This window comes from Prionailurus bengalensis, chromosome A2 (genome assembly GCF_016509475.1).
Source record: "Prionailurus bengalensis isolate Pbe53 chromosome A2, Fcat_Pben_1.1_paternal_pri, whole genome shotgun sequence".
Lineage (NCBI taxonomy): Eukaryota > Metazoa > Chordata > Mammalia > Carnivora > Felidae > Prionailurus > Prionailurus bengalensis.
In genome coordinates, this window is record NC_057348.1 from 16889597 (window position 1) to 16915540 (window position 25944).

The window sequence follows — 25944 nt, forward strand, 5'->3', positions numbered from 1 at the left end:
CTTCTCTGAAATACAGTTAATTATTTCACTTTTTTTAAAAAAAAGCACTTTAAGGGGCATCTGGTGGCTCAGTCAGTTAAGCGGCCAACTTCAGCTCAGGTCATGATCTCATGGTTCGTGGGTTTGAGCCCCGCATCGGGCTCTGAGCTGACAGCTGGAGCCTGGAGCTTGCATTGGATTCTCTGTCTCCCTCTCTCTCTCCCCGTCCCCTGCTCATGCTCTGTCTCTCATTCTCTCAATAAATAAATATTAAAAAAAAAAAAAATTAAAGCACATTAAATAAAGAATATTAACATTTTCCCTGTATTATCTAAGACAGGCTCACTGAATGTTACCTGATAGATTTTAAGGATATTAAACATATTTCTAGACACAACTTGCAATGATCGGTAGATTTCCTATTACAATTATATTAACTATCATCAGTGGCGTGAAATATCTCTATAGAAGTAAATTAAATAGAGACAGGTCCTGCCCTTTCAGTCTACAGTTTCAATGATGTAGACAAACGAAACTCTAACCCCTGTTACAAGCCCTTCAGATGTAAAATCAAATAAGCAAACATGACACTTTCACATCTGCCAACTGTAGAACTGTGTGTCCGCTTGCTACATTCCTCAAGTAATTAGTTCATGGAAGTCTTTTCCCAGCCACTATGGGACCATTCAGACCTTTCAATTTTTAGAAAACGAGGCTGAAAAGTATTCAGGTGATCAAGCATGATGGCTTATCCAATTTCAGTCCTAAAATTTTTGTCTACAACATTGAGGTCGAGCGATAAAGAGCCACAAATAGCTTGAAGGTCAATAGCTCTGGGTCTGAGGACCCAGCCTCCTGGCCAGGGTGCCCTCTGAAAGGAACCAGCCTAGGTGGGAGGTGCCCAGGCCTCCCTCCTGGAAGTCTCCACCCACCAAGCACAGGAACAGCACGGACAGCCTGAGCATCGCCCTCCCCTCAGAGTGGGGCCTGTAATTTGCCAACATGCACATGCACATGCAGCTCCCCTATCCTCCCCAGACCCTCCCCGTGCTCACATCCATAGCTTCAAGTATGCCAGGAGTCATACCCACCTAAGACAAGCTTTCTCTATTTTAAGATTTTTTTTTTATTTTTAAGTAATCTCTGTACCCAATGTGGGGCTCGAACTCACAACCCCAAGATCAAGAGCTGCATGCTCTACCCACTGAGCCAGCCAGGCGCTCTGCAAGCTTTTTCTATTAACTTAACTCCTCCTATAAGGCTCCTACTCAGCAGCCCCTCAACACCCAGACATTCAGAGACCCCATGCCATCTTGCACTTACTGAAATAACGCTTGTTACCATTCTTATGCCGCATCATTTGAGTGGGTTTCCGCTCCCAAATTAAATTACAAGTTGCTTGTGGGACAGAACTGTGCTTTCTCTCTTTTGAATCCCCCCTCAATGTCCAGAACAGTGCCCAGCACAGAACAGGTACTCAAGAAATGGTGGTTGGTAGTGATGGTCATGGCTGGAAGTCAGAGGGTGGCTGGCTGAATCTCCACATGTGGGTCCATCTTCGGTCACTACTGAGAGAGTCCCAAGGGGCATATGTCACTTCCCTCCCACACCACATCCAACCCCTGAGCCCACAGCCCTTCTAGAAGGGCTTAGCTTCCAGGCACCACTTACAACAAGCCATATTCAGCCCCTCACCATGCCCTCTCTTTTAGCAGGGGTTTCCTCCCTCAGGATCTTATGGGGAATGCTTCTCTCTCATGGGCACCACCCTTAGATATGTCTGGTGTAAATAAATGAACCTCGGAGTGGCCACCAGCAGATCTCCCTGAAGGTTCGTGGTTTCCTTATTCGTTTTAGTGGTGGGAATGAACAGAATTTGCTACCAAGCGTTTCTGAAAGCTGGATTAAAGAAGAGGAAGCGTCTGCTGGAATGGTGGGCACCAGGTGAATCCCTACCTTCCAGCGCTCCTGCCCAGACCAGACGCTCTCATATGGAACCCTCATCGTTTTAAAGCGGCTGCAGCACCTGAACCCCGAAACAACAGGGTCCAAACGCACCCGGCCCTAGGCTAAACCAAAGACTCGATTCCCGACAGACCTGGTCTTCTCCCTTTTCCTCACCCAACATACCGGACCCCTGTGTGGAGTGTGGGAGGCAGTGGAACTTGGGACCATTCTTGTCCCTCTTTGGAGCGGCTTCCTCATCCATAAAGCGAAGGGCTCTACCTAGCGATCCCGAAGCCCCCTCCAGTTCGAAAACTGCCGTGTATGAAAGGGTCCAGCAGACCTCTGGTCCCCCACCTCACGCCCTCTCAACCTCGGCAGAGACGCAGAGGTCTCGTGGGGCCAGGGAACGTTAGATCCGAAGACCCTAAACTGCAGCCAGCCTGAAAGAGCCCCCACGATGCCGCGCCCTCTCCTCCGCTCGGGTTTCACAAATCAGCGAGCCAAGCTGGGGGACTCCCGGATAGGGCGGTGTTCGGATCCCAGCCGCTGCCCACCGCCTGGGCGTATACCCCCTCTCGGGCCTCCCTTCTCCCCATCCGTGCGGCGCGTGGTCGCTGCTCACCGCTCCCGAGGCAGAGGCCCTCCCGCCGCGCGACCGCTGCAGGAGCAGCGACCGCAGCCCTGCATTCGCGGCTGCAGAACTGTGTACATAGCCGCCATGGCAACGGACCGTTTCCGCAGATTCCGGAAGTGTCGGGTAGGGGCGGAAGTGAAGTCCGCGGCCCTGGGTGGAGACACGAGTAAGGTCAGGGCCGGATCGGAAAGGCGGGAGATGGGACCGGTTAATCCAGAAAGACTGCGGCAACGGCAGGCGCGACAGCACGGTCGGGAAAGCGAGGGAAAGAAGGCTGCGCTCGCACCAGGAAGCGGGGCAGCGGAGCTTCCGGCGCAGAGCAGCCGAGACTACGGCGGCCGTGCAGGTCCGTCTGCTTCTAGCCGTGTGTTCGCGGCGGCAGTCCGCCCCGCCCCGTTTGGTTTCTAGCCGGCCGCCCAGGCCTGCGCAGTCGCGGCGGCCGGGGAAGATGGTGGAGGACGGCGCGGAGGAGCTGGAGGACCTGGTGCACTTCTCCGTGTCCGAGTTGCCTAGTCGCGGCTACGGCGTCATGGAGGAGATCCGGCGGCAAGGCAAGCTGTGCGACGTGACGCTCAAGGTACCGAGGGGTGGGCAGCGCGAGGCTGAGGGATAAGGAATCGAGTGGGGAGGAAAGAAGGGCAGGGGGTAGGGGAAGAGAGGTCTAGCGGGCAGAGCGGTGGGGCAAGGAGGTTGGAGACCGAGTAGGGGAGAGAGAGGTGCCGAGTGGGAGAGGGGATTGGGGCTGAGTGGGGAGACGGACAGGAACAGCCTCTTAGCCTTGGAAGGAAAGGCTGAGAGGTGCGCGACTGAGGCCCTCGGCGTGGGAGACATTGGGGTGCCGCCTCCCTTTTCTGTCAGACAGGAGAAAATGGACTTGTAGCCCCTCTTTGGAGGAGGGGGCGGTGGCCGCCTCCACATTCTGATGGGCACCAGTGAAGCACCTTCTCTTGTCACCATAGACATTTCTTTGTGCCCCTCGAAGTTAGCTGCGCTGTTGTAGAGGCGCAGGCTACACCTTAGGAGTCATTGCTTGCCCTTGGTCGTTAGATTACTACCTTGTTTCCTAGGAGCTTTTAAAATCATATCTGGACATCTTTTGAGGTGGGCACCTACTCTGCCCCCCACCCCATACTGGAAGGCGCACCACCACTACCACCTCCACAAGGGTCTCTGAGGATGGACTGGGTCTGCGTGGGGAGAGGGATCTCTTAACCACCTGTTTCCTACCGGTATTCTGGGCGCAAGAGCCAGCCTTCCTCCTGTGCGTTGCATCCATTCCTGCTGGGGAGGCATGCTGGGCTGCTCCTTGGCCAGATTCCTGAGCCCTCAGGAGCCCTCCAGGTGGAGAGTGATTGCTGTGAACTGTGTTCCCTGTTGGGCTTTGACTTGAGGCTCTGAGCATCTGTGGAAGACCACGCTAAAACGTGTGTGTGTGTGTGTGTGTGTGTGTGTGTGTGTGTGTGTGTGTGTATACATATATGTATATATACATATGTGTATATGTGTGTCTATATTTATATATGTGTGTGTATACGTTTATATATGTATATATATACTTATATATACACATACATATGTGTATGTATATACACATATATATGTGTGTATATACATATATACGTATACATATATATACACATATGTATGTGTATATACACACACACACATGCAGAGCTCCTTTTGCTCTTCTCATTTTCTGCAGAATTAAGGAAACTTTTTTTCTTCCCATATTTGAGTCAGACCTCTGGAGACATGAGAGTAGATTTAAGAGTGTGGAGATAGAAGGATTTGGATTAGAATCCTAGTCGTAACCTTGGGCAAGTTACTTAATGTCTCTAAACATCAGTGTTCCAAATGTAAAAATAGGGATGCTTTCTTATTAGTGTGAGAATTAAATGAGACAATTTGTGGTGTTCTTTGCATGAGGCCTGGCCTACGTTTTCATCCCTTGAGGGGGCTCAGTTTTCCAGGAGAGGCATGAGGTGGCCTGAGAGGGAAAAGGATCTTTAGTGGGGAACCAAGGGGTTTGAGAAAAATGAGCTGGACTAAAGGAGTCAGAGGAAGTAAATATAAATGAGGCGGTTACATGTAGATGTCGCGGCTACTAGAGGTTTGTAAGCACAAGAATGATCTGGTTGTGGCGGTGACACTTAGGGTGAGTAGAGACTGGTAAAAAGCAGTAATAGGGGAGGGTTTTTGGATTAAGATTTAGGCTGTAAGGGTGAGCCATGGGAAGCCTGTGAGAGAGAAGCAAAAGCGTATGATACAGGGGGATGATTACAGATATTTCTACGTAAAATAAAGCAGTGCAGTTTGCCTCTGCATGTAATGCAAACACAGAATATAACAAGCCTTTGGCATAACAATGCTCGTATGATTTTTTTCCATTAAAATGCTATTTATTCATTCAAAGAGACAAGATAGTTACCAGAGGTAGTTCCAACCCAGAGTGTCAGTCTAAATTGCTGTGTTAGTTTCGAGCATCCAGCACATAAGGATAAAGTATAAAGGCACAGAGTAGAACTGAACAGGACCTAGAGAGTGTTTGCTTCATTGGTTTTCTAACTCTTCTGTACAGCCTGAGGAGTAGCTCAGTGGCAATGTGAGGTCGGAGGCCAGGGAGAGGTCATACAAACCAGGCTGTCTCTCATTTCTCTCCCCTTCACTAAAGCTGCCCTGTGAAATCTGTTTTGGTTTCTCTCTCTCTCTCTCTCTCTCTCTCTCTCTCTCTCTTCCTCAAGATAGAGTCTTTCCTGAAACTTCTGATGTTTCCTGACTATCTTCCAAATAAATGGGTACTGAAAAGCTGGTTGGAAGCATTTTGGTGTGGGATGGGTTTATTGATTAGTGGTCCTCCTTATAGGGCAGTGCTTCTCAATCTTTAGCAGGTATTATAATCACTCGGTGGCCTGTTCACACACTGGTTGTTGGACCTCACCCCAGAATTTTTTATTCAATTCGTCTGGCATGGGCCCAAGAATTTACATTTCTGACAAATTCTCCAGTGATGCTACTGCTGGCCTGGAGCTGCATTCTGAGAGCCAAAACTGTAGGGTGATGGACCTGACCTTTTCAATGCGATGTGTTCAGAGTCCATGGATCTTCATTCAGGCTTCTGCCTGAGTGGAATAACCTTGGCTGTTACCATTCGAGGAGCCTTGTGATGGGAGGGGACTGGGGGCTCTTGCTTCTATGTGCAGACTTTCACTTAATCCCCTGAATGGTGCCACTTCCTTGTCTTCAGTGGTTCCCTGGCTGCCCAAGTTTGGAGTCTAGTTCGTCCTGTCCAGATGATAAACCTCCAGCGTTTATCCAGCAACGGAACAGTTGCTTGCCTAGTGGAGGGGAGCAGCACTGTCTGATTGTGGCCTCCCTTATCCCCACACCTTCAGAGGAAGCCTGAGTCTCCAACAGTTGAGTTTTGGAGGGGGCTCTGCAGGGACTTGCCATCTGTAGCACTCAGTATTCTCCATCTAAATCAGCTACTACTCATCTTCCAAAATTTGGTGATGCTTTTAATATCCTCTTTCTTTCAGCTTCTTTTTCCTTGGGAGCTTTGCTGTTTCTTAATTGTCAGTCTGAGAGGTAGTATATAGTACAGACTCAAGCCAGACTGCCTGGGTTTGAACCCTGGCTCTGCCAGTTATTAGCTGTGACAACTTGGACAAGTTCCTTAAACACTGGTGACTCAGTTCCTTCATCTTTAAAATGGGTGTCATCACATACCTAGTAAGTGTGTTAGGGATTCCATTAGTTAATGCACTTAAAACAATCATGTAGTAAATGTTCAGTAAACAGTAGATATTTATGAATAATAATTTGATGGCGCTTCTAGAAGGGAGGGGAAATAAATGGGTATGTTCAACCTGCCATTTTGAATTTGTTTTAGCTTCTGATGAATTCTGGATGATTTTATCTAAACATAACGTTCATTGCCTTAAAAGAGTTTGCAAACCACTGCTTTGCTTCAGTAGCCTGCATTTTACAGATGAGGACCCAAGCCCAGAAGAAGGGACTGGTCCAAGGTCACAGACTGAGTTAGGCGGAGCTAGGACTAGAGACTGGACTCCTGGTCTCTGTTCTCCTGGCCAAGTGTTCTTTCATGCTCTCCTGTTGCCTCTTCTGTCACTGACAGTGGCAGAACTGATTCCAGCTGCTGATTCAAAGTGGATTAATCTACCTCAGGTCAACCCTCACTCATCCTTAACAACATGTCATCTTTTCTGTCCTCCCGAGTTTTAGTGAGAGTGTGCAAGTTAGCGTTAGCAGGTATGATGCAGTCTGTAAGCTCACTGCCAACTCCTAAACCTTTCTTAGTTTTGTTTTTGGAAATATTTGAAATTTAAATTCCTTGGGCACCTGTTGGATAATTAAGAAGAGGCATAACAGAAAGGGCAATAATGCTGGATTTTTAAAACCATATTCTGTATCTATGTTGACTTGAACCTTTTTCTTAAAAACTGAAAATGATGAACCCTCTTCCCAGAAAAATGTGCATACAAAATTTTGCATTCAGTCATAGGCGCGATTCCCCTGAAGCCCACCTTTGGGTCATGGGTCATGAATCCAGCTGAGTATTGTTCTCCTATTAGGAAAAACCCATGGTCCATCTACTTGACAAATCATTTTATCTTGAAGGTACGGAGGATAGCAGTGCAGGACTTCTTGGCAACATATAGCAGAAGGCTTGGTCTGGGTAGAGGGGTTTGCGTCCGGTCAAGGCTCTTAGCCCCTCTTTCCAACAGCTGGTTTCATGTCCTTTCCTCTGGGCCGCCAGCTGCCCAGTGCTCAGGCCACATCTGTCAGGCTCATGTGCGTCCAGCGAGTTGAGCAGATTCAGTGAGTGCTCACCACGGGTTGTTATTCATAAGATCTAGACCCACCACTTTAACATTTGTCTGTTCTCCTCTCACCTCACATACTCCTTTTTCTTTATTTGTGAGGACAGAATGGGGTCACCAAACCTGAATATTACTCACTGATCCATCAGCTTAGGAGAACAGCTTCCTACACCCACACACCCACCCACACACACACACACACACACTCTCTCTCTCTCTCTCTCTCTCTCTCTCTCTCTCACACCCTGATTTGCAACCACTAATGAATGGTTCTCCAACAGTTTTCTGGCATCAGTTTTCTAGCATTTTCCCAAGGCCCTTGCTAAAGTTTTGAGCCCAGATCTGAGAATTTATCCTCTGGAAAGAAATGTCTTTTCCATGGGTAAAAGGCACAGTATTAGAATATTTCCTTTTGACCCACTAAACCCAAGTACGCAATTTTCATTGAGACTGGCTTCAAAAGCCACACATTTGAGTGGAATCTTGCCTAAGTTTCTCTCACACTGATTTTGTGATGAAGGAGTATGTGGAGAAGGTATCAGGAAATGAAGTAAGAACTTGTTGATACATGCCACTTTTATGTTGTGTGTGGTGTTACACAGGTATAATTACAGAGCTGGAGGAATCCTATGAAAAGGAGCCGTACAGGTCCTCTATCAAAGCCATTCATTTTACAGATTAAAAAACCCTGAGGCTTAGAGATATTAAGGGACTGCCCAAGGCACAAAGCTATATTCTCTGGGATCCAACATAGCTGTTTGTTGGTGGAAGGAATGCCTTTGCGTCCTCTATCAGATTACTCACCTGCCCTGCTGGTGTTATGCAGCAGAGCAGGGAACACCATCTGCAGTGTCATTTTTGAGCAGGGAGGACAGTGATGGGTATGCTGCCAGTCTTTTGGACGTATGGATTGTGAACTCTTTTGAATTTGAAATGACACTGTATTGGAAAACTTGAGCCTCTGAATATCGTTCATTCCTGGTGTTTTCTACTGACTTTTTCCAGGCGTCTGTGTTCATTTCCAGCCTCTCCTCTTTTTAGTGAACAGTTAGACCTCAGAGGAAGAGTGTGCTCCTTGAGAGCACGTGTGCACTTGGGATATGAATTCACATTCATCGAAAAGTCAGTTTTGCTCTTTCTTCCTCAAGTTATGTGGTGGGTAATGCTGTTACCTTTGGACACCAGGCAGAGGATGAGAGAACTTGCTGCTGCCTGATGTAGGGAGGGAAAGGGAGTTGGAGGCATCCTGGAAAATCAGTTACCACCCAAGCAGTGTTCCTGGGGTTCACCCTGAGGCTTCTGGAGCTTGGCCAGCCGGCTGTGTGAATTTAAGAAGCTTATGTTGGGGATGCTTCTTAATGCAGGTGGTTCCTTTATTATTTTGTACATGAGACTCCATCATTTGCCCCTTGGCCACACCTGGTTCAGTTTAGAGGCTGGTTGATGGAAAATGAGATCACATCTTTCTAAAGGTGTGTTCCTCACCCCTTCTAAATTGCAAGCATGGCGTGTCCCTTCCTACTCTTGATTTGTTGCGTGTTGGCACTCCTGTTGCCTCCTTGGTGTAGAGCCAGCCAGTTTCCCCACAGTCAGTTTGGGGAGGCCCCTTCCGCACAAACCACTGACCACATCACCCGTTTCCAGCGGGGGAGAAGAGAATGAACCAAGATGTGTGAACCAGGAGTTGGCAAGCATTTTCTGTAAAGAGCCAGATAGTAAATATTTTAGGATTTGTAGGTCATACAGTTTCAGTTGCAACGGCTCAACTCTGATGTTGTAGCACCAGAGCAGCTGTACAGAATACATAAACAAATGGGTATGGCTTTGTCCTGTTAAAACTTTATCTACCAAAAACAGGTGTAGGCCTAACCCATTGGCTGTGGCTGGCTGACCCCTGTTGTAGAGTGATATGGCCTTTGTAAAGTTAAAGGCTTTTGAAGTAGGCTCCACTTGCTTTATTGCCCCAGCATATACTTCTGTGGTTTCAACACAGTATCTAGCAGTGGGAGGCATCTCTTGTTAAAGAGTACAAATGAGCCCGAAGTGAAGCACTTTCTTTTTCCAGCTCACTGCAGGGGATCATGGGACTATCCTGGTTGGTGACTGAATAACTGACATAGGAGAAGTTACTGTTAAATTTTGCATCTCTAAAGTCTTGTTAGCTCTGCTGGAGCTTGAACCAGACTGTTTCTGAAGCATTAACTAAAGACACCATGCTCCCTTTCTGTCTCAGTTGAAGCTGAGGATGCTTAGCTGCTTGCAGAATGGCAGGCCAGAGGAGACCGTGATGGCTCCTGTGTTCCAGTGGACCTGACCGGCTGTGTTCAGGGCCGTGAAGGTAAGGGCCAGAGTTGGGGCTGCCTGCCGGCAGGCAAAGTAGACAGTTCACATATGGCCCAATACATCTGGGCAGAGTGTGCTGCATATCTGATCAGAACACAAAAATGCTTTCCAAAAAACAAGCTCAAGAACAGATATTTTTATATATTTACGGCAGAATTATTCACAGTAGCTGAAAGATGGAAACCACCCAAGGGGCACCGACTGTTGAATGGATAAAATTTACTCCATTTTGTTGAAATATACACAATGGAATAATATTCCATACATACAATGGAATATTATGTAGCCTTAAAAATGGAAGAAACTCTGACACCAGCTACAATATGGATGAACCTTAAAGACTTTATTTATGCTGAGTGAAACTAGCCGTTCATAAAAGGACAAACACCATAAGATTCCACTTGAATGACATAACCAGAGTGCACAAAGGAAGTAGAGTGGGGGCTGCTTAGGATTGGGAGGAGGGGACAGAGTTTCAGTTTGGGAAGATGGAAGAGTTCTGGAGACAGATAGTGGGGCTGGTCGCACACCAACGTGAATGTCTTTCACGCCACTCAACTGGACACTTAAGAATGGTTAAAATGGTAAACTTTACGTTATGTGTATGTTACCACAATTTTTTAAAAAGCTAATAAGCTCAAGAAGACTTGTTACCAGGTGGGCACGTGAGACTGCTTGTAGTGCTGTGATTGTGGAGACACTAAAGATAGAATCTGGCTCTGTGTCCAGACCCACTGAGGAGAAACACAGATACTGAGGGGTGATCTCTCCTGTTCTTTTGCTTTGTAGTGTGCTGCCTCAGCTGTTAAGAGCCAGATTTTATTAGCTCAGCCCTGGAGCTGCACTTCAAATGGTCACTTAAAAGGAATCGATTTCTGAGAGATACATACTAAAGTGATGCACGCGTGTCGTAAGCTTATTTTTCCTGTGCTGATTTGTAAAATCTAAATGTCCTGTAACCTTGACAGAGCTGTTCTGAGGACCAGCAAAACGTACTGTGCTAACCTGTCTTCCCACTAAAGGTTTGTTGGCATAATCTGTAAATTACAGTGGCTTTCAAATCAGTATCTCTGTTTTGCTTATTTTGCTTCTAAAGACTAGACCTGCGTTTCACCTGTCCTGTTGACCCTCATGCTAATTATGTCTCCAATGAAGGCTCTTTCCCTCCTAAACTATCTCTTCTTTTGTTCACTTTGTGTATGGATGGCACACTATCCATGTAGTCAGGTAGAATGGAAGCTCTGGAATTGGCTTTGGCTCATCCTCTCTCTCTTCTGTATATTTTATGGCATTTATCACAATAATAATGACATTACTTACAATATCATAACTCCGTGAGAGCAGGGACTGTGACTGAATTATTCACCGATGTGTCTATGTAATGTGTCTAGTAAGCCACTGTCCTAATTCAGGTCCTCTTCATCTTTTCCCTAAACCCAGGATTTCTGGAGTAGTGTGTTGAGAAAATTCTTACAGACCCTTTAGGGAATGGTCCTTGTGCAGCTGCCGGATTGTTTCTCCCCAGGCTCTGGTCTGATCATTCGTTCTCCTGTTGTGAGTGAACCTCCCATTCCATTCTCATTCAACAGTGTGCTCAGCAGATATGTCAGCGCCTTCCGCGTGCCAAGCACTGTTCCATGTGCTGAGCAAGCAGCCCTAGGCAGGGTAGGCAGCGCCTCCGTGAGCGTGAGCTCATGTTCTGGTGGGAGGTGGAGTGGCAGACAATAAACAGATAAATAGGTATAAAATGTCCCGTGGTGATAAGTGCTATGGAGAAAAATAAAGCCCGATAAAGGGGACTGAGGGTGTTGTTTTTGTCAGAGGGACCAGAACCAGCCTTGCTGAGTAGAGGTCTGAATGAAATGAGGGAATGACCCATGAGCATATCTAAGGGGAAGTATTCTAGGCAGAGGGAATAGCAAGCACAGAATCCTGAGACAGGAGCATACTTGGTATTTGGGGACACACCAGGCAGCTGGTATGATAGGAAGAGAGTGACCTGGGTGACAAGTGGAAGAACACAAGGTTGGAGAGGTAGATCCGCAGGCCCAACATAGTTCCTTGTGTGGCTCAGTGAATACTTGTTGAATGAATGAATGAATGAGTGAATGAAGCTAGACAGTAATTATTCGTTTATTGGTTTATGAGTTTAGAATCAGGGCAGGGTGTTTGGGGTACACATAAGAAACGTAGGGAGAGGGCAGGGACTGTGACTGAATTATTCACTGGTGAAGAGAGCACAGGATTTCACTTGGACTTTTCCCTTCTCCCATTCAGGAGACATGAGCTCTCTGGCCAGAGCTAGAGAGACCAATGTTGGCGTGTGTGTGTGTGTGTGTGTTTAATGTTTATTTATTTTAGAGAGAGAGAGAGAGCATGAGCAGGGGAGGGGCAGAGAGGGAGACACAGAATCTGAAGCAGACTCCAGCTGTCAGCACAGAGCTGGATGTGGGACTCGAACCCACGAACCATGAGATTGTGACCTGAGCCGAAGTCAGAGACTTAACTGACTGAGCCACCCAGGCACCCCTGGCTTGTTCTTGAAGTAACTTCTCTTCACCACAGAGAACATCAGAAGTTAGAAACTTGTCAGGGGAACAGGAAGTAGAACTCTTGGTGGTTTAAAAGGTGCTCCTACCCATGTTTGGGAAAGCTTGTCTTTTCTCCCCCTGTCCATAGGCTGTACTTTTAAGTCAGCAGGACATCTGGGGAAAGCCACTGGCTGGTGGGAGTGCAGGAGCAGCAGGTGGTGGCTGGTTTTCGGTGGGATTAGAGGAAAGACTGCTGATTTAACTGCTTCTCTGATTATTCTAAGCTGCTCACAGAAATCTGCCACTGTGTCTGTGAGACGTAAGAGAAGCTTAAGCATGCCCTGTTGGTGCTGACCGCTACTCCTGGTTGACTTTTTTAGGGCCACCAGCGGCATCCTTGATATACACATGCCACCAGACCGGCCCTTCTCTGCCTTTCTCTCCTAGTCGTCTGTAGGCTCCTCCTGCCGACTGTGTCTTTGTGATCTGTGTTCTCCAACTTCCAAGCCTTTGCTCCCGCATTCTTCTGGCTTAGAGTATCGCTCACATCTGCCAGCATTCTTACCCGTGTGCAAGGCTCCTTTCATATTTTTTTTTCCCCAATTAAGGGGAAAGAAGTGGCCAAACACTCCTTCCTCTGTTCTCCTAAGGCACGCTGCATTGTTTCTGTTCAGCATTGTCTTGTGGTCACAAGTTTGCACTCCTGCCTCCCTGCCAATCTGCGTTTTTGTGAGGCACAGGCCTGTGCCACCTTCTCTCTTTTGCGCTGCCCTGTTGCAGTGGGGGGGGCGGTGTGAAATCCCGTCTGTCTGGAGTCTTCTCATATCCCTCCAGGTGCAGCCAATCTCTCCCTCTTCAGTTGTACGTTACCCCCTTGTAACTGACAATATGGCCCTTGTACTGATAGCTTCCATGTCCCCTGAGAGCTCGTTGGAAATGCACACTCTCTGCCCCCACCTCAGACCTGCTGAACCGGAATCTGGTGGTTCTTACATCCTGTGCACATGAAAATTTGAGAAGCATTGCCTTCACACTTCGCACCCCTTACCATACTGAACACAGTGTAGACGTGCTTGAGTGTTCACTCTTCCCATCCAGACGTTGAGCTCCTGTGGCCTGTGAAGCCTCTATTATCCAACATAGTTCTTAGCATGTTTCAGGCGCTCAAAAGTGTTTGCTGTATTATCTGAAAGGGCCCCTGGTGTTATGTTTGAGATGCTCCTTCAGTCAACATATTAATGAAGTGCCTAACTGTGCATGGTGCTTTCCCAGTGCACGAGGCACCCTGCTGTTGAGTGGGCATTAGCCCCTAACTTTGGCATTGAGAGATCGGTGGGTGAGATGGATACCCATAATTAATTATGAGACAAGGTGGAGTGTGGTAAATTCTGTAAGTGCCCAGCTGTTACCAGAGGCCTAAGGGAATGCCGAAGGAATGGCAGCTATTTCCAGTTCACAGGATTTGTGATAGTTTCATGGAGAGGATAGTGTCCGATTGGTGCCCTGCACGATGAATAGAACTTTGACAAACAGACTTTGTGGGGGGAGGCATTCCAGGCTGGGGAGAGCCTGTTCAAGGGCCTAGGCATGAAAGTGCACAGACAGGATGTTCCTTGAACAAGTAAGACGTAGAGGTGGAAGGTGTGATTGGGGAGGTGCGTGCGTGTGCACTGAACTCCTGGAATTCTAGTGGTGAGGAGTCTGGACTGGTGAGGAACTGGAAAATCACATGCTGTTGTTGCAGTTAGATGTTCAGTAGTTCCTAGGGACTCTGCCCTCCTGTCTCCCTCTCTCCCTCTCTTCCATTCTACCTTGCTGGACATGGTGGGAGGCAGAGGAGGGTTTAGAAGCAGTGGGACAGGCCTGAATATTGTAGCTGGCTCTTTACTGGCTCTTTATGGGACCATGGCCCACGTCTTTTTTTAGTCCTAGCTGGTCAGCCACTTCCTCCCTCACCCCCTTCCGGAGTCACTTAGCCAGTGGGGGCTCCCTATAGCTCATCAATAGAGGGTTTCACACAGTGAGCTTTAAGATGCCATCAAAACCCCAGACTGAACCCAGTGTGTTTTATTATGCCTGCTGTCTGCTTCTCAACCCTGTGGGTTTGGGATACTAATCATTTTTCCTTTTGGTGGGATGGACTAGCATCCCTCAGCCCATGTTCTGGGCTGGGGGCAGGTCATCCAGCATTCAAAATGAAAGGACACACCCCCTACCTTCATTTCCTTACATGCCACCCTGTTAGAAATGCACCTGAACAAGGCAACCATAGTGTGGCTTGTTTATTTCTTCTAGGGTTGGGACTGCACTGTCAGCCTGGACACCAGGTCCTCCTCTGGTCATCCCTAAGCTTTACCATCTTTTTGTTGAGCCTCTTACTTCAGCTAACTGAATTTCCAGATAAGGTTAGATAGTAACCCACTGAACTTTTTTTTTTTTTTAAGGTTATTTAAAAAAAAAAATTTTTTTTTTCAACATTTATTTATTTTGGGGACAGAGAGAGACAGAGCATGAATGGGGGAGGGGCAGAGAGAGAGGGAGACACAGAATCGGAAACAGGCTCCAGGCTCTGAGCCATCAGCCCAGAGCCTGACGCGGGGCTCGAACTCACGGACCGCGAGATCGTGACCTGGCTGAAGTCAGACGCTTAACCGACTGCGCCACCCAGGCGCCCCTTTAAGGTTATTTTTGAGAGAGAGTGTGTGAGCAGGAGAGAGGCAGAGAGAGATGGGGACAGAGGATCTGAAGAGGGCTCTCCACTGACAGCCTGATGCGGGGCTCAAACTCACGAACTGTGAGATTATGACCTGAGCTGAAGTCAGACACTCAGCTGACTGAGCCACCCAGGGGCCCCTAGATAGTAACCCTCTTGATGCTTCAGTGCCTTCCTCCCACCAGCTCTGTCAGTCCTGAGCCAAAAGATCAAGGTTAAAAAGAAGAGATGGCACTCATCAGAAGTTTTGTTATTTGTTTGTATCTCAGATGAAAGACTGAGAGCTATCTCTTAGATGAAATGGGCTCTAGGATTCATTAAGTACACTTGGCAATGAGTTACTGTGTTAAGTGCTAGGACATCATAGCCTTTCCTTTCTGCGGGAAGAACATTCGTTCCGGATGGGGAGACATTCATTAGAGACAATATAAAAATGCTACAAGTTATGCTGGAGGCTTGTACCAGGCACTACAATATGGGGATGCCCACTGCCTGGGAGTCTCGGAAGCCCCATAGAAGAGGGAGCATTTGAGCTGGATCTTCATAGATGAGCAGTAATTCACCAGGCAGAAAAATATGGGATAAGGATCCCAGCAGAGGAAATAGGGTGATTTAGGGGAATTGCCAAGAGCTGAGAAGAAAGGCATGATGGGGGATTTGGGGTAGATAGAGGCTAATTCGGGATTTGGATCTGACTTGTAGGCAATAGGGAGCCCAACAAAATGGGGACTGACATGACAGACTCCATTATATTTTGAGTTGATTCGTTCAGAAACTTTATTCATTCAACAAATACTGAGCGTTCATTGCCAGAACTAGTTCAGGAAACATACAAAGATTGCTCCCTTGGTAGACCTCGTGATTTAGTAAGATAGGTAAGTTACTTACGTCAGGCCGCCACCATTTGCTCTTGTCAAGGTTGCCCGTAACCTCCACATACAGAATGACCTCCACAGTATAGAACTATTCTGTAACCACAAAGATTTCCCTTGTGCTGCCCCTTTATAGTCACACCCATCCCCCTCCCACCCTCCATCCCTGATCTCTGGCAGCCACTAATTTGTTCTGCTTCTCTCATTTCAAGAATGCTGTATGAATGGAATCATGAAGTACGTGACGTTTTGAGATTGACTTTTTCTACTCAGCATAATGCCTTTGAGGGCCATCCAGGTTGTTAAATGTACTGATAGTTTTTTACTTAATATTTCTGACTAGTATGCCGTGGTGTGGATGTACCATGTTTTGTTTAACCGTTTACTCATTGAAAGACATTTAGGTTCTTTCCAGTTTGGGGCTACAAATAAGGCTGCTATGAATATTCATTTACGGGATTTTGAATGAAGGTAGGTTTTCGTTTCTCTGGGATAAATGCCCAAAGAGTACAATTGCTGGCTCATCCAGTAAATTGAGTTTTAGTTTTTTTTTATTTAAAAAAAAATTTTTTTTTTAACGTTTTATTTATTTTTGAGACAGAGAGAGACAGAGCACGAACGGGGGAGGGGCAGAGAGAGAGGGAGACACAGAATCGGAAACAGGCTCCAGGCTCTGAGCTGTCAGCACAGAGCCCGATGCGGGGCCCGAACTCAACAACTGTGAGATCATGACCTGAGCTGAAGTCGGACGCTCAACCGACTGAGCCACCCAGGCGCCCCTTCTTTTTTTTTTTTTAATTTTTTTTTAACAGAGGTTTTTTTTTTTTTCCAACGTTTATTTATTTTTGGGACAGAGAGAGACAGAGCATGAACGGGGGAGGGGCAGAGAGAGAGGGAGACACAGAATCGGAAACAGGCTCCAGGCTCTGAGCCATCAGCCCAGAGCCCGACGCGGGGCTCGAACTCACGGACCGCGAGATCGTGACCTGGCTGAAGTTGGACGCCCAACCGACTGCGCCACCCAGGCGCCCCAACGGAGTTTTAGTTTTAACAGACATTGCCAAACTAGTTTCCAGAGTGTCTGTGCCATTTTACATTCATACTGGCATGTATGAATACCATGGTTAATTTTGGGGGTCAAGTTGGCTAGACTATGGTGTCTAGTTGTTTGGCCAAACATCAGTCTGGATGTTGCAGTGAAGGTATTTTTTTGGATGTGGTTAGCATTTAAATTTGTAGACCTTGAGTAAAGCAGATTACCTTCCATAATGTGGGTGGGCCTCATAAAATTGTTGAAGGTCTCAGGAGCAAAAACTGAGGTTTCCTGAAGAAGAAACAATTCTTCAAGATTGTAACATAAAAACCTTGTCTGATTTTCCCACCTGGGGGCCTGCCCTGCTGATTTCACACTCTAGACTGCAACATCAAATCTGATCTGAATCTCCTTCCTGTCAGCCCACCATATAGATTTCAGACTTACTTACCAGCCCCTGTAATTGTGTGAGCCAGTTCCTTAAAATCAATCTCCCCTCCCTCTCCCACCTTCCCTCCTTTCTCTGGCTCCCTCCCCATACGCACACACAACACTTCTGTTTATCTGGAGAACCCTGACTAATATAATGAGTGACTGAGTTCTGCATCTTCACCAGCAATTGGTGTTACCACTTTCTTTACAATAGCCATTGTGTTAAATATATAGTGATATCTAATTGTGACTTTAATTTGCATTTCCCTAACGGGTGGTAGAGTTGAACATCCCATGTATTTATTTGCCAGCTGTATATCCTTTCTGATGAACTGTCTCTTCTTGTCTTTTGCCCATTTTCTCGTTGGATTATTTTTGTTAGACAACTGTTGTGCATTTAGTGTTCTTTGTGTATTGGAGGTAGGAGTCCTTTGTCAGATGGACTCACATTTGGCAAATAGGTCAAAAATACAGTGTTAGGGGCGCCTGGGTGGCGCAGTCGGTTAAGCGTCCGACTTCAGCCAGGTCACGATCTCGCGGTCCGTGAGTTCGAGCCCCGCGTCGGGCTCTGGGCTGATGGCTCAGAGCCTGGAGCCTGTTTCTGATTCTTGTCTCCCTCTCTCTCTGCCCCTCCCCTGTTCATGCTCTGTCTCTCTCTGTCCCAAAAATAAATAAACGTTGAAAAAAAAAAATACAGTGTTAAATAGCATCAAGTCCTATTATTAAATAGTATTATTTGCAAGTAATGATACAAATTTACAAGTGTAATTTGCAAATAATAATACTTTCATTTTTCTTTCAATCCCACACCTCTCAGAGTGAGAGGATTTCTACACTAGCCTGGTCTGCCTTTGTAATGAATCTGATAATTTGCCACTTATTCAGTTCTGGGGAAACCTGTTCCTACCATACAGAAAACATACTCTTTGCTGATCCCCTGTCCTTGGATTCCTGCAGAGAAAGGACAAGATCCAAGATCTGAACTCTTAAGTGAGATCCTGCTGAGTATCCCTATAAAGTATTTTAAGTTTATTTATTTATTTTGAGAGAGAGAGAGTGCATGCACGTGCATCCGAGTGGGGAAGGGGCAGAGAGAGAGGGAAGACAGAATCCCAAGTGTCCAAGGCAGGCTCCACGATGTCAGCGGGAAGCCCAAAGTGGAGCTTGAAATCATGACTTGAGCGCAATCAAGAGTTGGACACTTATCCACTTAACCAACTGAGCCACCCAGGCACCCCTGAGTGTCTTTTTAATTTAAAAAATGCTTTTATTTCTTTTGTATCATTTAATTTTGAAAAAAAAGATTTTCTTTCTGTTTTGAAAAACATATTTTTTTAAATGTTCATTCATTTTTGAGAGAGAGAGCGTGCAAGAGAGTACACACAAGTGGGGGAGGGAAGAGAGAGGAAGACAGAGAATCCAAAGCAGGCTCCTTTGAGGTCAGTGCACAGAGCCTGAAGTGGGGCTCAAGCCCATGAACCATGAGATCATGACCTGAGCTGAAGTTGGATGCTCAACTGACTAAGCCACCCAGGTGCCCCCCAAAAATATTTTCTTAAAGTCAATATAAGTCTCCCCATTTCATAGCAGATAAAGTTGAGGCCCAGGGAAATTGGGCCTGTATTTAATTTGCAAATAAAATTTATTTATATTGCAAGTTTGCAAATATTTCTCCCCGTCTGTAGATTGTCTTTTCATTCCCCTAAGAGGGTGTTTCATGGCACAAAAGTTTTAAATTGTGATTTAGTCTAATTTATTAAATCTTTTCCTTATGGATTGTAGTTTTTGTCTCATATCTGATCATTCTTTACCAAGCCCTAGGTCCTGAAGAATTTCTCCTATGTTTTCATCTAAGTTTTATATTTTTAAGTTTTACATTTAAAAATCTATGATCTGGGGTGCCTGGGTGGCTCAGTTGATTAAACGTCCAACTCTTGGTTCCCACTCAGGTCAGGGTCTCCTGGTTTGTGGGTTCAAGCCCTGTGTTGGGCTCTGCACTGACGGTGCGGAGCCTACTTTGAATTCTCTCACCCTCTCTCTGCCCCTACCCCACTTGTGCTTGGTTGCTCTCTCAAAATAAATAAATAAACTTAAAAAAAATTAAAAATCTTGGGGCGCCTGGGTGGCTCAGTTGGTTAAGCGTCCGACTTCGGCTCAGGTCGCGATCTCGCGGTCCCTGAGTTCGAGCCCCGCGTCGGGCTCTGGGCTGATGGCTCGGAGCCTGGAGCCTGCTTCCGATTCTGTGTCTCCCTCTCTCTCTGCCCCTCCCCCGTTCATGCTCTGTCTCTCTCTGTCTCAAAAATAAATAAAAAACATTTAAAAACATTTAAAAAAAAATTAAAAATCTATGATCCATTTTGAGTTAATTTTTGTGTGTGCTGAGGTGTAAGCTGAAGTTCTTTTCTTTGCCTGTGGATTTCCAATTGCTCAGCCCTATTTGCTGAAAAGACCTATCTTTCCTCCATTTGAGGTACAGATGTTTTCGTACCTTTGTCAGAATTCAGCGGCGGGGGATGCTCAGGTGGCTCAGTCGGTGAAGCATCTGATTCTCGATCTCAGCTCAGGTCTTGATCTCAGGGTTGTGAGTTTAAGCCCTGCTTTGGGCTCCATGCTGGGCATGGAGCCTACTAAGAAAAAAAAAAATCAGTTGGTCATACTTGGGTGGGGTTACTTCTGGGTTCCTAGTTCTCTTCCATTGGTCAAGGTCCCTATCCCTACACCACTTAATTCTGGCTATATAGTAAATCTTGAAATGGAGAGAGTGATTCCTCCCACATTATCCTTTTATTATACTATTTTAATTATTGTTATTATTTACATTTTAAACCATTTTTAAATGTATAATTCATTTGTCATTATGATGCCAGCAAGTTGGGTCCAGAGACCCAGAGGATGGATGGACTTTAAATGTAAGCCAGCAGGAGGTGAAAGCAGAGTTTATTGAAGGTATAGAGAGAGTGCAGGTACAGAGAATCCCGGAGACTCAGAAGGGAAAAGAGGGAGTCTCGTCTTTGCTCATGGTCTTGGGGTTTTTGTTGAAGACTGTGGTGTGGTGGATTACGTGTCCACTCACGCATCCAGGAACTGGTTGGAACAAAGGGGGGGGGCCCAGGTGTTATTCCCAGGAGCCATAGGGCCTGGGTGTCAAGATGTCCAGAGCTGTGGTGGTCTGAAATGCGCATACGAGGGCTTCCCAGCCATTCTCATCTGGTTCTTCCTTAGATGTTATCTATTCTAAAGAAATCATTATTAACTCTTTGTCCCTTACTTACAAGAGGACATACACTATTTGCTTTATAAGGCGTGTGTAAAGTGGGGTGGACGTTTAGGTCCTAGCAAGAATAGAAGTAGGAAAAGGAGTAAAGTGCAGATATTTATGGAATCCTTCAGTCTCCCTATCTCAATTAAATACACTTAAAATGTATAACCATCACCCTCGCCCACTGTCTAGTACAAACCTTTTTCATCACCCAAAACAGAACCCTATAACCCTTTGAGCCTCCTTTTCTGTCTCTAATTTGCCTATTCTAGACCTCTCCTGTAAGTAGAATCATACAGTATTGGCCTTTGTGTCAGGTTTATTTTGCTTAGTATAATGTTTTCAAGGTTCATCCACATTGTAGTATGTATTCTAATTTAATTCCTTAAAAAAAAAAAAAAGACTTGGGGCACTTGGCTGGCTCAGGCAGTAGAGCATGCAACTCTTGATCTTGGGGTCATAAGTTTAAGCCCCACATTGGGGGCAGCATTTACTTAAAATTTTTTTAAAAGGCTTTATTTTTTAGAGTAGTTTTAGGTTCACAGTAAAATTGAGCAGAAGGTATAGAAATTTCCCGTATACCCACTACCCCCACAGAACACACAGCACCCCTCACTATCAATTTCTGCACCAGAGTGTGGTACACTTGTCATAATCAAACCCACACGAATACATCATGATCAGAGTTTATGGTGTACATCAAGGTCCCCTCTTAGTCGCGTATGTTCTGTGATTTTTGACATATATAATAACATGTAAGCACCATTATAGTATCATAAAGAATGGTTTCACTGCCCTAAAACCCCTCTGTGCTCTACCTTTCATCTCTCTCTCCCTACACCCACAGGCAACCACTGATCCTTTTATTGTCTCCATAGTTTGCCTTTTCCTGAGTGTTGCAATCCTGTAGTATGTAGCCTTTTCAGATTGGCTTCTTTCACTTAGCAATATACGTTTTAAAGTTTCTCTACATCTTTTCATGGCTTGATAGCTCATTTCTTTTTGCGCTGAATGATATTGCATGTCTGGATGGATGGACCACAACTTATTTATCCATTCAGCTCCTGAAGGATATCTTCAGGATATCCTTTTAACTTTTGGTAATTATGAATGTGGCAGCTATAAACATTCACGTGAAGGTTTTAGTGCCGACATAGGTTTTTAACTCCTTTGGGGAAATCTCAGGGAGTGTGATTTTAGATTGTATGATGAGAATATGTTTAGTTTTATAAGAAAATGCCAAATTAGGGGCACCTGGGTGGCTCAGTCGGTTAGCGTCCGACTGGGGCTCAGGTCATGATCTCGCAGTTCGTGGGTTTGAGCCCTGCATCGGGTTCTGTGCTGATAGCTCGGAGCCTGGAGCCTGCTTCGGATTCTGTGTCTCCTTCTCTCTCTGTTGCTCTCCTGCTCACGCTCTGTCTCTCTCTCCCTCTCTCAAAAGTAAATAAAGATTTAAAAAAATTTTCTTTTTAAAAAAAAATTTTTTTTTCAACGTTTATTTATTTTTTGGGGGACAGAGAGAGACAGAGCATGAACAGGGAAGGGGCAGAGAGAGAGGGAGACACAGAATCGGAAACAGGCTCCAGGCTCTGAGCCATCAGCCCAGAGCCTGACGCGGGGCTCGAACTCACGGACCGCGAGATCGTGACCTGGCTGAAGTCGGATGCTTAACCGACTGCGCCACCCAGGCGCCCCCCAAAAATTTTCTTTTTAAAGAAAATGCCAAATTGTCTTCCAAAGTGGCTATACCATTTTACATTCCCACCAGCACGAATGAGAGTTCCCGATGCTGCACATCTTTGTCACCATTTGGTGTTTTCAGTGTTTTTGATTTTGGCCATCATAATAGATGCACAGAGATACTCTTTTTTTAATTTACATTTCCTTGATGACATGGTATGGAACATCTTTTCATATGCGTATTTGCCATCTGTGTATCTTCTTGCTGAGATGTCTGTTAAAATCTTTTGCCTGTTTTTTAAATTCACTTGTTTGTTTTCTTATTGTTAGGTTTTAAGAGTTCTTTGTATGTTTTGAGGGGCTCCTGGGTGGCTCAGTCAGCTCAGGTCATTATCTCTTGGTTTGTGGGTTTGAGCCCCGCATCAGGATCTGTTCTGACAGCTCAGAGCCTGGAGCCTGCTTCAGATTCAGTGTCTCTCTCTCTCTCTCTCTCTCTCTCTCTGCCCCTCCCCTGCTCGTACTCTGCCTCTCTCTGTCTCTCAAAAATAAATGCTAAAAAATTAAAAAAAGTTCTTTGTGTGTTTTGATTAATAGCCCTTTATCAGTTAGGTCCTTTGCAAATATTTGCTCCCCTTTTATGGCTTATCTTCTCATTCTCTTGATTCATTCCTTTTTAAGGCTAACTAATATTCCATTGTATGTATATATACCACATTTTGTATACCCATTCATCTATTGATGGAGACCTGGGGTGGGCTGTTTCCACCTTTTGGCTATTGTGAATACTGCTGTGAATTTATGGGCGTACAAATATCTCTTTGAGACTATGCTTTCGATCCTTTTGGGTATATACCTAGGAGTAGAATTGCTGTGTCATATTATTATTCTATGTTTAACTTTCTGAAGAACCTCCAAACTTTCCCACCATTTTATATTTGCACCAGCAGTATAAGCAGTGCACAAGGCTTCTAGTTTCTCCACATCTTCACCAGCACTTGTTGTTTTGTTTTGTTTTGTTTTGTTTTGTTTTGTTTTGTTTTGGTAATAGCTATCATTGTGGGTGTAAAGTGGTATTTTATCGTAGTTTTGATTTGCATTTCCCTGATGACTAATAATTTTAAACATTTTTTCATGTGCATATTGACCATTTGCGTGCACTTTATTACTCGAAATTGGTTCAGATATTTTAGTTCTTTTTCCCATCATATGAATTTTGGAAGAATCTTATCTGTATCTATAAAAATAATCTCGCTGTGGTTAGGAATTGCATCAGATCCACACATCAGTTGGGGAGAGAAATGACCTCTGTTTACTGTGTTGAGTGTTGTAATCCCTTAAGACCTGACTGGTGAGCAGAATGGGGGCCTTGAGGCACGACAAGGGCCCAGTCAGAGCTAAAGCCACCCATCTACTAAAGCCGGGAAAGAAGGTCCGCCTTTTCTGATCTTCCCCAGGGCTTTCTCTGGATCACGGTGCTCAGAACTCTGCTCTTAATAGCAGAACTACCCTCAGCAAGACCAACCATTTATTGGCTCATGTAATCCAACTGGAGAAAAGATAGTATTGATGATGTGCCGGGGACTGAAATGCTGTCAAGATACCTTCCCTGCATGTTCAATGTGCTCCTCCCGCTGCAGACTGGTTTTTCATACATGGAGGGTGGTGGAGCACCTGATGGGCCCTTGTTATCCTGGGGGGGGATTGTCCCTCTTTCTCATTTGAAAAGTCCTGAGGAAGGGCCTCATTGTTAGGGTTTAAATCATATGTTGTATAGTGTGGTTGGAATGAATATGGAAGTTCCCAGAAGGTAAGGAGCACTAGACAAAGCTGACACGAGAGGGAGTCTATAGCTAGTCATGTTTTTCGAAGGTTTTTAGTGGCATGTGTTGAAGCCACAAGTGTTTTCTGTTAACCTTCAAGTAACCTAAAATAGTTTAGTAAGAGATCATCGTTATATTACAGATCAATGATAGCTAATATATGTTATTAGTATACATAGTTACCTAATTATATGGCTATTTAGTGACATATATCTAGTTAAAGGTAAATAATAATAATAAACATATTGTCATGGCAGTAGCCCTCAAGTGTTAACACTTATTTGCAGACTTACTGTACCTATTTATATATGTAAGAAAAATTTGAAGGACATGAGTAGAAAATCATGCCTCCTGTTCAGTCTTTTTTTTTTTTTTTAATTTTGAGAGAGAGAGAGAGAGAAAGAGAGCCCGGGTGGGGCAGAGAGAGAATCCCAAGCAGGCCCCATACTGTCAGCGTGGAGCCTAACGAACCGTGAGATCATGACCTGAGCCGAAATCAAGAGTCTGAGGCTTAATCAACTGAGCCACCCAGGCGCCCCCCTTCTGCTCAATTTTTGATAGGCTTTTCTAAATTTAACCAAGAGAACCTGCTGTCCATTTTGACTATAACCTTCAGTGAAACTGCCATCTTTCTGAATGTGCAGTTGATTTATTTTCACGGGGAATTGTTTGTTGACTTTCTGAGTTGCTGTTGAGGATAGAGTTGGTATTTTAATACCAATGACTATTTACTGAGCTATGTGAGGGATGTAGGAGACCCTTTTTGCCCTCAAGGAGTCTGAAGTCTACTAAGGGGGTAAAAACAAAAATACAGTGCTTGTGACTGAGGCTTCATATCTCCAACATGAAATAGCCTTACTTGTCTAAAATCTGAATGAGATTTTGTTTAGGGGTAGAGAGCTGGGTTGAGCTGACTTTGTGTTTGGCAGTTGCTGCATAAGATAGGGGTTTGGTTGATACCTGAGGTAGGAAAACAGATGCTTCAAGGCATCTCCATTCAGTCCACCTCTTCCATTTCTGATGGACAAGGCTGCTTTATTGCTGAAACTGATTAGCATTTAAACTCCATGGAGGTGGGGGTTGGGGCAGAAAGAAAGAATAATTGTGTAACTATGATTAAGAAACTGAAGTTTGAAAAAAAAAGACATTGGTGGTGAGTAGGCCTATAACAGGCCATTAATGGCTCAAGTGTGAATGCTTCTATATCGGGCTTAGCTCATTTCCTTTTTTAAAAGGAGCATTTTGTATAAGATACTGTTTATCTCAGTGTTGAATTCCACAAAGTGCAGACAGTTCATACTGGTTCAGTGAGTCTGTGAATACCAGCAAATCAGGTGTGATGTAAGGTGAGGGGGTTCTTAAGTTACAATCGGTATCTTCTCCTTTCTAGAGAATGTATTCACGTCCCTCTTCATAATATGTGTTCCCTGTGACTCTAAAGCAGAAATTAGCAAACTTTTTTTTATTATTTTTTTCTTTTTTTAATGTTTATTTATTTTTAAGAGAGAGAGAGGGACAGAGCATGAGCCAAGGGAGGGGCAGAGAGAGGGGGAGACACAGAATCTGAAGCAAGCTCTGGGCTCTGAGCTGACAGCACAGAGCCCTACATGGGACTCGAACTCACGAACTGTGAGATCATGACCTGAACTGAAGTCAGATGCTTAACCAACTGAGCCACCCAGGCATCCCTTGCAAACTTTTTCTATAAAGGACCAAACAGTAAATATTTTTGGCTTTGTAGGCCAATGGTCACTGTCATAGCTACTCAACTTTGAGATTGTATGGACATGTCTGTGTTCCAATAAAACTGTATGTGGACACTGAAATTTGGATTTCATATAATTCTCACATGTCATATTA

At 45.3% G+C, this 25944-nt stretch overlaps 2 protein-coding genes across 6 annotated transcripts in view; one reads left to right on the top strand and one right to left on the bottom strand.

Annotated features, from left to right (window-relative positions):
• The window catches only part of KIF9 (kinesin family member 9), a 54802-nt gene extending 52141 nt beyond the window's left edge, over positions 1-2661 (bottom strand). Inside the window, exons 1-2 of one of the 3 annotated variants that reach the window (XM_043587272.1) lie at positions 2549-2661; positions 1303-1547 (exon numbers count right to left, since the gene is read on the bottom strand). In XM_043587272.1, the coding sequence (XP_043443207.1) occupies positions 1303-1339 (37 nt within the window). In that variant the 5' untranslated portion in view covers positions 1340-1547; positions 2549-2661. The other 2 variants (XM_043587273.1, XM_043587270.1) reach the window with 2 other exon arrangements.
• Positions 2662-2981: 320 nt separating this feature from the next.
• The window catches only part of KLHL18 (kelch like family member 18), a 55842-nt gene continuing 32879 nt past the window's right edge, over positions 2982-25944 (top strand). For 2 of the 3 annotated variants that reach the window (XM_043587274.1, XM_043587275.1), the window contains exon 1: positions 2982-3137. In XM_043587274.1, the coding sequence (XP_043443209.1) occupies positions 3009-3137 (129 nt within the window). In that variant the 5' untranslated portion in view covers positions 2982-3008. Of the gene's footprint in view, positions 3138-9634; positions 9740-25944 lie in introns of all 3 variants that reach the window. The other variant, XM_043587276.1, reaches the window with a different exon arrangement.